Source organism: Cariama cristata, unplaced genomic scaffold (genome assembly GCF_000690535.1).
Source record: "Cariama cristata isolate BGI_N322 unplaced genomic scaffold, ASM69053v1 scaffold8573, whole genome shotgun sequence".
Classification (NCBI taxonomy): Eukaryota; Metazoa; Chordata; class Aves; order Cariamiformes; family Cariamidae; genus Cariama; species Cariama cristata.
In genome coordinates, this window is record NW_009610096.1 from 45121 (window position 1) to 59328 (window position 14208).

The following is a 14208-nucleotide window of genomic DNA, read 5'->3' on the forward strand; positions in this document are numbered from 1 at the left end:
GCACATTCAGTGGATACAGAGACAAGCCAGACTTCTTTACAATACTGTGAAAGTCAAGACTGGTGCTGTTTAATCATTGGCCTTTTCCTTGTGTTTATTAAGGGTTCAAAACCGAAGAACCACTATTCCTCATCTCTTTCATTGCAAAAGCTGCCTGGATTTTAGCAATTCATCTAAATTAGAGCTGGCATCTTGGAATTGCATCACTGTTTAGCTGTGGATATTCCACCTGCCAAGGGGAGGAACGGAGGTGAGGAGTCAGATTTTTATCTTGGGTTTCATTTCAGCAACTCCCATGAAAGTGTACGGGCAGGCTGTACAAAGACTCCTTCTGTTTCCATACAGGTATACACCTCCATATCCTACAAGTAATCACACTACACTGCCTGCTTCATTCTCTATAGCCTTATCTTGCAAAAAGATCTATCTCTTAATTACTTTATGTGGAGCAGTGAGCAAACAAGGGCATACTCTGCAAGCTCACCGACAGAGGCTTTGTCTTCTTGGCAGGTGGGCACGGATAACTGAGTTGGGAGGCGATACATGCATTGACCGGCAAGGGAATACTGCTGTACTCGCAGTTTATACTGAGCTGAAACAGGATGCGTCTTAGATGCTCTCATAGCTAAGATGCAAATACAATAAAAGTAGTATTTTTTTATCCTTGCTGCTGAGAACTCATGCAAACTGAGGGAGGAGCAAGGCAATATAAGAGTGTAGACAACAGGAAGGAAGCTGTAAAGTTTTTGGCTCTTACTTGCCGTAAGTGGCACCTGCAAGGATTAGCCTGTGACCGTTCCTGAAGAGCTCAGGAGTAAGCTAGGCTTCAGAGGTGGACTAGAACTCAAGTTTACTTCAACTGTTTAATTTTTAATTTGATACTCATCACAACTCCCAGAATTAGTTATCTGTTTAGCATGAAACCACTGTCAGGTGCTTGAAGAAAGAACAGAAGCACAGAGGAGGGACCAAATAGAGTGACAATTTGACCACTTACCTTCTGCCTAACTCACACCCTGCTCTGCACTCTCGCAGAGGAGGGACCAAAATAGAGTGATATTTGACCACTTACCTTATGCCTAACTCACACCCTGCTCTGCACTCTCTAATGTTAGGGATTTAACCATTCCCCTCCTGCCCAGCTATGCACTCAGCAGCAGGAGCTTAGAATGCTTTCAACAAAGCCAGATCAGAAGCAGGAGTCTGACTCCTCCAGGGCCATGGGGATAGACTTGTCTTGCTCCTTTGACAAATGTCCTGAGAGCAGGGAGTTACGCAAGAGAACAGCCTCCTTTTATTTGTCAAGGACTCAATTCCAGGTGTTGGCACACCAACACAGACCGTAAGAGCAGAGCCTTCAAAACTTAAACTCCTCGAGTCTTTGAATTCTGACTATGCATACAGCTGTTCAGGCCCAGTAATGCTATACCCATCCATAAGTAAAAAAAGGAAGTCAACCTTCTGCAGTTAGGCTTTTCTTAGTGTTAGCTGCTGAGTAAAGGTTTTTTGGACCACAGTATTAGATTTAAAAGCTGTAGGTTCCCAACCCATTTTTTGAACAAGAATTACTAAAGGGAACTTACTGAAGTGTTCTCATTTACCTTTCTAATCTTCATGGAGTTGTGGTATCTCAATATTAGCTGATATAGCATTATACTACGCATGGATCCATGTGATTACAAACAGACATACTCGGGTTTAGTCAGCCATCTTCTCTCCCCATTTTATACATACACAGAGTCCTGAACTGCAGCCTTGAGGGTGACAGTAATGCATGATTGGCATTTTGTAATCTTGAGTAATGTTCAGGCAGCAACCTCTGTTACCCAACATTTAAGACTGGTATTTTCTGTCCTTTAAAGCTAATCATTCATAGCTATTCTGTACTTCACACAGACTTTTTAAGATCCTAGTAGAATCTGAAAGTGGAGATGGTTGTTTGTAAAGCAAAAAACCAATAGGAATAAGTGGCAGTTGCCAAGCTACGTAGACAACTTGTAGCATGTCATTGAGGCAGGGAATGAGTATAAAAGCAATCACCCATTTGCAACAGAAAATTTTTATTTAAAAGGGATGACTGATAACAACCCACTGCCTTTCATCAGCCCCAGTCCTCTTTCATAAGCTCCCTCTCATGCCAGCTGTATTTCCTGTGGGTTCTTTAGCAGTCATGGAATGAGAGAAATGATTGATAAACCATATACTACAACAGAAAAAAATAAGGCATACAGCACTGTTTCTCTGCATACTCAACACTAGCCAGAGAAGCAACATAGTGAAAGTTAACAATTATAACATTTGAATAATTATGCAGAAATATTTCAAGTTCTGTAATCTAAACAAGTAGTTGGGAGACATTTCAGTAACTCCATGAAAAGATGTTTCTGCAGAGTAAAGATTTTCTTCATGAGTTTTCCTCTGAAGAGGCTGATACTTCTTTTTCCCCTCTCCAGAGAAAGCCAGAGACAGTGTTTCAGTTCTCACACCATAAGTGGTCTCCCAAACTGTCTAGAATATGAAAGGTGCAGAACATTAACATTTTTTGTTCCGTAGTTCCAAGCTTTATAACTTTAACTTTTATAACAGACAAGCAGAGTACAATTAGCAGATGTACTCATTATGCTTGAAATACCACTGAACTGCCACAGGGATACTAAAGTCTGGGATTCAAAAAAAAAAAATCCAAAAGAACAGGACCATGGCAGGGAAGTCTAACTTTTTTCCCCTAGAAATATAGGATAGCTACACCTCATCCCCACAGATGACTAATTGAGACTCCACAATCTGTTTCATATAATAACAATAGATCAACAAACTTAAATCTGTCATTCCAAGTTGGCCCTTACAAGGGAGATGTGCTGTTCCTGCATATGCCCCATCACTGGGTGAGCACATTCTCTGCTCCAGCCCTCCTCCCAGGCGAGGCTGAGCGGAGAAGGGCTGGTATCAGGAGTCGTTCCCACTCCTAATCACTCTCCCTGCATAGTCCAGAGACCACTGCAACCGAAACAAAGAAGGGCAGGTGTTGAACACACACAGGAACACCACACCCCAGAATAATTAATGCTCTTTTTACAAGCCCTTGCTCTGTCACAGCAGGATAGTCCTAACTGGCATGTGAAGGTGGTGAGGGCTTAGAGCTTTGAAACACAGACATTAAGTAGAGGCCTGATAAAGTTACAGAAATACTATTCTTAATTAATCTTAAACCCAAACTTCTTTAATGATTTGAAGAATTGTTTTGCTGCTTTGAATATTAGAGAATTAAGAACAAAATTCCCCACCTATCAAGGGGTGCTTTAATTATATTAGCAAGCTCTGAAAACCTTATTAAAAAAAATCAAAGCTACTCTAGTTTGGGAAAAAAATACAATACTTCTGAGTTTCACATATCATTTGAGATCAAAGTGTGTGCTATTCTCTCTCATTCGTCAGTTCTCATAGGCCTATAAAGTCAGCGAAAAACTAGTAAGTCAATGGCAGGAAAGATAGCAAGAACACGTTGAAACGAAGTCTTTCCTCCAATACTGCTGTTGAGATAGGTATTTACAGCTCACTATCTCTTTTCTTTGCTATTAACTTCAGATCAAGACATTATGATAGTGCTATGAGTGATACCAATAAAGCTACTACTGCTCAGTGTGCAAGCATGGAAAAAGGTTATGTTGTGAGCTGAAGAATCATGCAAAGTACAGCTGCCACTGTATCTGGATCACTGCAGAAATAGCTGCACCTTCCACGGATAAAAGGTAACACTTTTTTTTTTAACTGAAGTTGTCAGTAAAGAGTGATCCCCCATAAACGCTAAGGGAAAGTAGAGCAGAGCATGCAGTACAATATGCCTATTCCTATAGGTATAGGATAAGCTTACCTAGACAAAGAGAAGATAAATGCATCTCAGCCCTGCTAACACACATGGCAAAGGCAGTGGGAATTCCCCTTTTTAGGGTGTAAAACAAAGTTCAAGAACAATATCCACATCCTCAGAACACACACAACTACCCAGTATTTTGTGATGCTCAAAGTAATTTGTAAGAATTCTCTGGACGTCAGTGGCATCCTCCCAAGGCACCAAAATGTGTTGACTTAAGTAAGCCTTAAGAATGGCCATTCCCCCCTCCCCCAGGCAGCTGACCTAACCGACCTGCCTGACGGCATGTAGATGACAGAAGTGCTATGAACACGCACCTCCACCACAGAGGCAGAAACAATTTCCAGGCGCTTGATTTGTGCTCCAGTGCTTGGGTGCATAATCATACTTCTGTCAGACAGTAAAACCTGGCAGTCTAAACTAGACTGCCTCCCTTCCTCAGAGGCTTTGCGGAGACTTCCCAGTACTGTGACAGGTTCAGGTTAACATCTAACCATGCCACTCACATTTTTGATCTTCTAAATCTTTCAAGAGTCATGGAAGTGAAAGCTACAGAAATCAACTAGTAGTAAGACAGCAGTGAAACCTAATGTTTCAAGATCAAAAAGAAAAACTAAATCCTGTGAACCCAGGCAATCTGAAGAAAAATACTCAGAAGGGTGAATGAATACTTAAATATATGCTTACAACATAGACCTTTGTGAAGCATTATATTACAAGATCTTTTCCCAATATGAGTTAGCCAAACTTAAACACAAAATACAAAAGCTATCACAGACTTTGTTATCTTAGCTTCAGATGAGCATTGAAATATTTTAAACTCAGTAATCTAACATGCAGAAATTGTCAAGGAAAGCTTCCCTAGTGGTGACCTTCAACTTTCTCCATCACTGATTGATGAGTATGTCATACTCTTAATTCATGCAGATAAACAAGGAAAGAGTCACTTTAATAATGAAATTGGGCTCTTCATATGCAGGGCTGTTAAGGAAAAGCAAAACAGACTAATTCAAAACGCTTGATGAAGATACAGAGCTGATAAGCTCCACATTTTAGAAGGTATCCCAAGGACAGCATGGCAGCTGTCCTGAAACTGAAGGTAAGATTTTTTTTTGCAATTTAAAATCATTAGATATTATTTTAACATCTTTCAATGATTTAAGTACATTTAAAATTCATATACTTGCACAGAAATGTAACTCAGTTAAAACAAAACCCAGTCAATCCACTAACAGTTGCGTAAAAAAGCCCCAGTCCTGCTACATTCAGTGCATTTTAAAGAGTGCTTAGTATTAATGCTTTTAAAAATCCAATTAGTGATTTCTGATCATCATGAATCTTGATGGGTTTTCTATTACTTTGAAATTTGAAAAGAATATTGGATTTATAGCAGCATTTTCAATAGAAAAGCCATTTTATTCATAGAACTTCAGAACAGTACTGATGCTTCCATCATGTCACTTATCCACAGAACAGCTCACAACTGGGTGACATTTACATGTATCTACCGGTATTGTAACTGATCACTTAAACAGAGTGCTTATTTCCTTAGTTATGATCAAAACTGGACACAAAAAGTGTCTGTTGGTAAAGGACAGAACAGCATAATACTGCCTTCATGTCATAGGAGATATTTCAAGAGATATTTGCATGTTTTTCATGTACACCAACTGGCATTTTAGGAACTTTTTTGTTTTAGCTTCAGAGCGATAAAAAATCTTGAAGATTCTCATACAAGTTTTTGTACTCCAAACACTGTAGTGCTTGGTAAGTAACAAAGACCATAATCGCCAGCTAGCAACTTTCATTGTTCAATCCAAGTGGCAAAGTGAAACAGCCCCCAGTGAAAAGCATTCAATTAAGTTCTTTTTAATGATCTGCAAGCATTATCAGAAGACAAAGAACATTTTAAAATGTGAACTTTATCCCGAGTGTCCTTTTAAAAGCTAGCAGCACAAAACAACTTTGAACAGACCAGACATCTCTGTTGCATCCTGAACAGTAGTGCATCATTTTGTTGTCCGTGATTTTTGACTCCCAAGTTTTGCAAATGCTGATACATCAAGACTTTTACCACTGTTGCACTGTTCATATAAAGTCTGAAAGTTAATAAAAACACAGTTATTCAGATGAACACAGCTGTATTGCACATGGCTTCAAACTATATAATAATCATTACCACTTGAATTAAATCATCACATACTGAAATATTCCAAACTCCATACTAAAATTTCTCTCTCAAATCATAAAATAAAGATACACTTAAGACAGCTTAGTCGTACCAGTTGTAATGCAATGTAGTGCCTAAAAGAAAGCATATGCTGACTTAGGAGCATGAGCAAAGATACAGAGCTTCACAAGTTGGCCAGTTTACTCCATTAATTGCCCCTGATGTGGAAACACCAGCATGGAAGGAGAGGAGTATTTGCACACTCAGAGTGAGCAAGCTTTATATGAGATAGGAAAATCAGTGCTCACAAACATAGCCACATCACAATACTGTTAGAAGGATCGTCTCTTGCTCACCCCCTTATTTTTAAAAAAGGTCAGGTATGACTAGCAGTCTAAATGTAAATAAACTTCTTTATATTTACTTCACGCATACTGAATTTGCTTTCCTCCCCATGAAAGTACCTTTGCGTTCCATCTCAACTTATTATACATTTGACCACCATCACCTCCTCTGAGAGACAGGTGGAAAGAACTGAGTTGGAGAAGAGTTATCAAGTTGCTCTTTCAGGCAGTAAACCGAGAGGCTGGAATACTTCAACATACAGGGATTAACTTACATATAGCGATGCATTAACATTTCAGCAACTTCCAGGAGGTAAGAACAGTCACAGTCCAAAAGCTTGCGCACTGGACAGATCAATATAGATCATTTCGCTATAATGATGGTTCTTCAGTTAGAAGACCTACTACAGGTTTTGGGCAGCTTAAAAGCAAAATAGCACAGTAAGGACTGTTTTAGAGAGGAGATGCTAGGGCAGTGGAGGATTTGGAAATAAAGCAATACAGACATACTGGGAGGTGGAAAGGAAAGAAAAAGCTAGAATCAAGAATATCATCATTCCTTTCAACCTTTCCCATTCAGAAGGATGTAGAGAGATTCTGCATGCTTGCAGACGAAAGCACTACAATGTTTTTCCAGCTGTGGTTAAAGCTTTGATACATGTATCCTTTCAGCTTCCACTACCACTCTAACCTTTGTTTGCATAAACATGTACTACCATACAAATACAATATAGAAAAGAAAATTTACTTACCCTAGCAGCTCTAGAAATAGAGTTGGGAGAATTCAAGCCAACAAGCTGGCCAAGGATACGTTTCATTTCCTCTGTTGTTGCTTTCGCATTTGGAACACCTGTGGGTAATTTATAATCATGCTACAGTTGTATACAACTACGGATAAGTTACCAGCACCATTTCTAAGAGGTTTAAGAATTAAGATACTGAAGTCTTTTCTGAAACATACATAGGCACCAAACAAAATAGATTGTTACACCAACAAGCAGAAAGGACATACATAAGTAAAGCATTTTGTTTTCTTAAACAGAATTATAAATACTATTTAATGAAAATGTATTTAAAAATAAATGTACCTGAGTGACAATGACTTTGAATTTGAACATAGGGATGTACCAGCAACTCCGAAACAGATATTCTTTGTTTAGGATTTCTTATTAAACAGCGCTGCAAATGAAAAAAGAAGAATGCTTTGCCTATAAATTAAGAGTTTTCCTAAGAATTAACAGGTAGGATCTTTAAAAGACCCTGTAGGTTCACGTCAGAACTTCTTACTGCCAAACTACATACTCAGAAAGACTCAACTCTCAATACAGTAACAGATTAACCTAATTGGCTTCATTAGCAATTATCTTCAGAATAAAGTTTGGTATCCTGTTTTACTCAAGCAACAATGTCAGAAGAGGCGAAGACCAGAACCTACAATATCCTTTTATTCTAAATAACAAAGTGACACCAAGATTTGAAAGTTAAGGGGATAAGTGTTTCTGAGTTTCAGTTTGTTACCTGCTAGGCAACACAATTAGGGCTCGAGTAAAAGCATAGGTCAGGTTTCAAAAGCAGGCAAAATAGACAAGAGTGAGGGAAAGGGATGGCAAGTACCAAAGCTACTGCATTTACTTTGAGTTGTTCAGCCAAAGGAGTTAAGCCAGACTGCTTTAAGTATTCACTTGTCTATGTACTACTGAGCTGAAAATAGACTTTTAATATGGAAACTGTATGAAGTAGCTCTGGCTTCATTGAGTCGTCTTTTGGAATAAGGCTTGTTACTGCAAGTAGCAATAAGCATGTATTTGTAAAAGTTTCTCATGCACAACTCATTCAGTTTAAGAAAATATGCTTTAAATAATGAAATTGCCATTATTTGAATCAAAATTAATATTAAAGGGACAGTTACCTTTAGCACATCTTGAAGATCCTTCTCAGCAATATCTGGAAATTCTATTTCATAACTAGGATCAACAATAGCATGCAGTTTATTAATTGGATTTGTTATATGTTGAAATGGAGTCCTTCCATATGTCATACAGTACAAAATGCATCCCAATGACCACACATCACTTTTGGGACTTATCTAATAGAAAAACAAAAAAATTAAGATTACTCTTCACTTAAGGAACTGTCCCTTCAGTCGATTTATCATATAATTGTACAGTCATTTCACTTAATATTATGTATATTTTACATTGGATAACAGATTTTAGTAACTATCACACACAATCACCAAGACAGCATGCCACAATCTACCAAGACAGTGATGTGGCTTCATTCACTAATACTCCGTAAGAAACCTAGTTTTATTATCTTTGAAAAATCAACTTACTTGAACTAACTTAAAATAAAATTAAAGTTAGTCCTTAACAAGTTGAACTGCAGGATTCTAATTTCAGATTTATGAGTAAATACAAATAAAAGCATACTAAATTAATTAAATCCAGAAACCACTAAGACACAGCTATGTCCCCAAAGGGGGAAGCCATAGTTCAGTTCCTGTGGGTTTAGAGGATTCAGATCTAGATTTCTATCACCACACCTGGGCTGTTCCTTATAGGAGGACTTTCCACTTCTGTTGAAGCTGAAGCACTTTAAGAAAAGCACATAAGATTGGGGGAGAGGAGGGAGGTGGAAAAAGAAGCACACAAAGAGCCTGACTCCCAGCACAATGGTTAGACTTTTTGCTTAGGTGAGCTGAGCTCCAGAACAAGTCTGCACTTTGCATGCAACTTTTAAAAGTGTAGGAAAAGGTAAAAAGTATCATCCTTAACAAAAGAAATCCATCTACAAAACATTCTATTCTGTGTTTAGAAAAACAAGGTTGTGTTTCACTACATAGTAATACTTCTATTCAACTGCTACAAAGTCACAATCTTTGAGTGTGTATATGCACATACATATGAATATGGATTATTTTTTTAAAATACTTTTCCACAAAACTATGTATCCCTTAACTGAAGTTTGACTGTCGATGTGAAATTGCTTTCCTTCCGTACTTTCCTCATTATTCACATTCTGTTGCCCTGGTGAAGTTATAAAAGTTTCTACAATGCACAGTACTCTGTAGCACAGAAAAATAGTATACAGAAAACTCATACATGTGTCCCCTAAAATACTAGACTTCATTGTATTATCTTTTAAAAGACCTTAAGTATCGCTTATTTCTTGCAAAACTCGCTTCTCACTTAAAAGAATTCAAAAATATTACAATGATGCAAGCATCATTGTATCTTCTTGTTTAAACAAACATACTAACAATGGTTTATATCAGAAAGCAAGTTTTCTTGCTTTCAGAAAAAGATATAAGCCAGGGTTATTTCTGCAGAATGCTAAAATGTAGCCGTGCAGCAGCTAGCAGTACCATAAGAGCGCCACCGATTTTTGGCAGAGCAGAGCTAAAACAAAAGGGCATAAGCAGCACAACAGGCAGCCAAGAAGAGACCGAGGAATGATTCTCTCACTCAGCTCTGTGGAAGTTCCTCCCAGAAACACCCCCTGAAAGCTCTGCCCTGGAGCGATTTCAGTGCAAAGAAGGACTTGTCAGAGATGCACAGCATAGTGGACCCTTAAGATGCTCAAAAGACTTTTGTAACATTAGTCATCGGTACAGCCTCTGGTGTGTGAAAGGCTGCACGCGTTTCACTGTACTCTATATTGCTGTTCAATGCCATTCACACTGATAACAGTGAGACTTTTATATTGCTCCATAAAAGTGAATTGTGAAATATTTTTATGTTTATTACCAGTTTAGATGATATCATTATATTATCAGCATCTCCAATGCCCAAGCCTGTGCATGTGCTTTACTTCCAATTTTACTTAATTCAGCACTTACATTTTTCTAAACACCATCTGCAAAATGCTTTTAGGTAGCTGAGACGAATAAACTTCACCTTCGATCTCTACACACCATCACTGTGACACAATGGATTCCCTTGAGTTCTAGTTTCAGTGGAAGATCTTGAGAAAACTAAGTCTTAAGATATATGCCTGAATTACTTTCTTCCTAACATGAATGGAATAGAAGAAAAAAGATCATATGTTACCTTAGATCGAGATTTCCCATTTTCTCCATAGGAAGACATATCTTTTATTGCTTCAGGTGGCATATAATTCATTGTGCCAACCTAGCCATAAAAATGTAAAAATATTCCTTTAAGAAAAGCATGCACTTAACTCACTTAATAAAAAGTTAGACTTTGTCTCAAAGCACTGAAAAGCATCTTGAAAATCTGTTTGTATTAAGGCTGAAGGCCACTGTTATTCCGTTCAATAAACATGGAAAAATTCATATATAGGAATATTTATCTATACACACATATAAAACCATTCAGCATAAAATTTCAGTATTCATTGAAGTTAACTACATTAATCAACATAATCAGCAAGTACCATAGGACTTTTCTGTAAAGCATGTATCAATTTTCCAGAAGTATTTCACCTGAGAATCTTTAATGATGCTTGTCACATCTGGCTGCATTTGGTTTGCAATGCCAAAGTCAATTAGTTTTAACATTCCATCAACTATCAGAAAGTTTGCTGGTTTCAGATCACTGTGAATAATTCCTGTAAAAAAAGTTTAAAGTCAATCCAGGTTTAGTCATTCCAAGTTAATACTGTGGGGTTTTTTTTATTGCTCAATTCCCATAACACTTGCACAGAGAGAAGGTACAGATCAGCTTTACCTGGCCAAAACTAAATTATTCTTTGAAGATTTCATAAAAGTCTTTCCATTTCTTTTTAAACAGTTAATACTTGCATGAGTTTGTTTGAAATACTACTTATTCAAATCTGCAGGCACCCCAAAATAGCTCCAAGAGACTCGAGTCATATAGTTTCTCTCATTGAGGGACAGGCCCTCTAGCTGTATGTGCACACTGCCGTACTGAACTGCTGTTCTGGAGCAATTCAATGGCCTGTCCACTCCTGTAGCTTTCTTTTCAATAATCAGCTAAGCACGTACTTACAATAAAAGAATTATATTGCTTAGTCTGGTGTTTTCTGCTTCCTGATCTCAAAAGGTACCATTCACTGAGTGTTACATATGACTGACCTCTCACAAACCCTACTTAAATGATTTATTATGAACTTTGGTGGTTTTCCATATAATCAATCAATCCATCTTTATCATCTTTATATTTTGCAAAAGTGTTTGTTTCAAGAACACATCGTGTAGTATGTAGCCTGTGTTTTAGTAGGTTTTGCTATCTTTCTACATTATTGAACGTCCTAGTGTTCTTGTGCTGTAAAGTAGTGATGCTCTCTGCTGTATGTAAAGGTCTCTTCACTTTTTTCTTAAATAGGAAAAGGATCCAAATCCGCTCTCTCCTTTATGTTACAGAGCCAACCAGAATACAGATGCATGCACTTCAATTACATAGGTAAAGATGAAAGGAAAGCCTGAAGAACTATGAGAAAAAGTTGAAATGCTATGTCAAAGTAAAGATGACAGAGCTGTGTAAAAGCTGTCATTAATGTCAAAGCTTCTTTGGAGAGGATAAGTGGCTGAAATTTGACTCTAATGGAGAGCAAGCAGTATTGGGAGTATACAACGTAGTCTACTAGAGAAAAGATTATTTTCTGGCTGAAAATAGAAAGCATTAACGGTGATACTTGGAGATCCCTTAGAGTTAGCAAAGTCTCTCTCTGCATCAAGATTTACTCTTGTTTCACTGAAAATTTTTTTCACCATAAATACCCATCTTTGAAGGTCACTAGGCTTACACAAAAACTAAGAGCAGTACTCCAAAATTTAAGCACATTCATATTATCTCTGCCATATAACCTCTACAAATACCTAGAATTATTTAAGAATACCATATTCATGGATTGTGTGAACAGCTTCCAGCATATTTTTCCAATAGCTCTTTCTTTCCAATGGATCAATGCTTTTTTTCTTTTTGAGCCAGCTATTGAGATCAATATTTCCACACTCCATTACCATGTAGATATGATGATCAGTAATTTCACTAAAAATAAATAAATATGCACATGTTAAAATTTAAGACAATTTCTTTTATATAAAAGAGATACTGGTTTAATAGAATTAGTGTTTACTCACTAGTCATAAAGGCGGATGATCTTATCACTATGTTGCTGCAGTTTACTCAAATGAGAAATTTCATTCTTATAGCTCTCAACAGTCTGTTGATCAGCTTCCTCTAGATTCACATATTTGACAGCATACAGCTGCTTCTTCTCATTCAGTACTTGAAATACCTGCAAAACAGTATCAATTAATAACTTCATTCAATCCTAGTTCTGATTTACTCTGGTCCTTCAATTCACTACAGCCAGAATCTCAAAGAAAAAGTGTGCGTTTTCAAAAGGAAGAAGCAACACTAAATTTACAAAGAAGTTCATACAATTTAGCACAAAGAAAACTTAAATCACCAGTTAGAAAAGGAAAAAAACAACTCTATCAAAAACCATGTTGGTACCACATTATATTTTACTAGGTGTATTTGACCACAAGTCTGAAGCGTTCCCAAGATAAAAAACACAAAATAACACCTCCCACAGAGATAAGGGTTTGACCTGCCACTGCACATCCATTTCATCAGATCAAGATGATTTGGAGGTTAGACCACATGGCACATGAGAAGAGGCTGAGAGCACTGAGTTCATTCAGTCTTAAGATGAGAAGGCTACAGAGAATCAATCTTATTGCTGTCTTCAGCCATTTAAAGGGAAGGTGCAAAAAAGACAGCCTCTCTTGAACTATCAAAGTATGAGAGGCAACAAGCATAGCTAACCACAAGGAAAATTCCAATTAGAGATTAGGAAAATTTTTTTACCATTATGTAGTCAAATAGGGGAACAGGTTGTCCAGAAAGGCTGTGAAGTCTCCATCCTTGGTGATACTCACCGGACTACACAAGACCATGAGCAACCCACTGTATTTTGGCCTTGTTTTAAGCAGACCATTGGACCAGGTGACATGCAGATGCCCCTTCCATCCTACCTCATTCTACGATTGTACACTGCCAACACAGGACAATTTTTTTTCCTGGAAGTCCCTGCTGACTGGAAGCTAGCCAGTGTTATTCCAATTTACAAGAAGGGTTCTGGGGTGCGGGTGGGCACCAGGCTCAATAGAAGTCAGCAGTGAGCCCTGGCAGCCCAGAGGGCAAACCTGCACCCTGGGGTGCCCCAAACCCAGCATCCCCAGCCAGGCACAGAGGGTATTATCCCAATGCATTCAGTGTTGGTGCGGCCTCACCTCGAGTGCTGCGTGCAGCTCTGGGCCCCACCATTTAAGAAGGATATGAAGGTCCTTGAATGTGCCCAGAGGAGGGCAACCGAGCTGGTGACAGGGCAGGCAGGCCTGGCCTGTGAGGAGCAGCTGAGGACTCCGGGTTTGTCTGGTTTGGAGAAAAGGAGGCTGAGGGGCAACCTCATGGCTCTCTACATCTTCCTGAGGAAGGGACATGGAGAGGGAAGTGCTGAGCTCTTCTCCTGGGATCCAGTGATAGCACACGTGGGAATGGTTCAAAGCTCATCAGGAGAGGTTCAGACTGGATATTAAGAAGCATTACCAAGAGGGTGGTCAAACACCAGAACAGGCTTCCTAGAGAGGTGGTTGATGCCTGTCAGTGTTTAAGAGGCATTTGGACAATGCTCTTAATAACATGCTTTAAATTATGGAGAGCCCTGAAATGGTCAGGTGGTTGGACTAGATGATCATTGCAGGTCCCTTCCAACTGAAATATTCTACTCTTATTCTATTCCGTTATTCTTTTCAATTTATTACTCTTTGGATTAACAGAATCATGTAAGATTCCTAAAAACTTTTCTGCCTCAGTCTTCACTGGCAA

At 38.3% G+C, this 14208-nt stretch overlaps 1 protein-coding gene across 1 annotated transcript; it reads right to left on the reverse strand.

Annotated features, from left to right (window-relative positions):
• Window positions 1–5880: 5880 nt before the first annotated feature.
• LOC104159765 (dual specificity protein kinase TTK-like) lies at window positions 5881–12610 on the reverse strand (the record flags this gene model as incomplete). Its single annotated transcript, XM_009697760.1, has 8 exons — window positions 5881–5970; window positions 7138–7235; window positions 7474–7564; window positions 8295–8471; window positions 10438–10518; window positions 10833–10957; window positions 12209–12360; window positions 12453–12610. Coding segments are annotated over 8 exons (972 nt in total), but the record flags the coding sequence as incomplete, so codon positions are not given.
• Between the last annotated feature and the right edge of the window lie 1598 nt (window positions 12611–14208).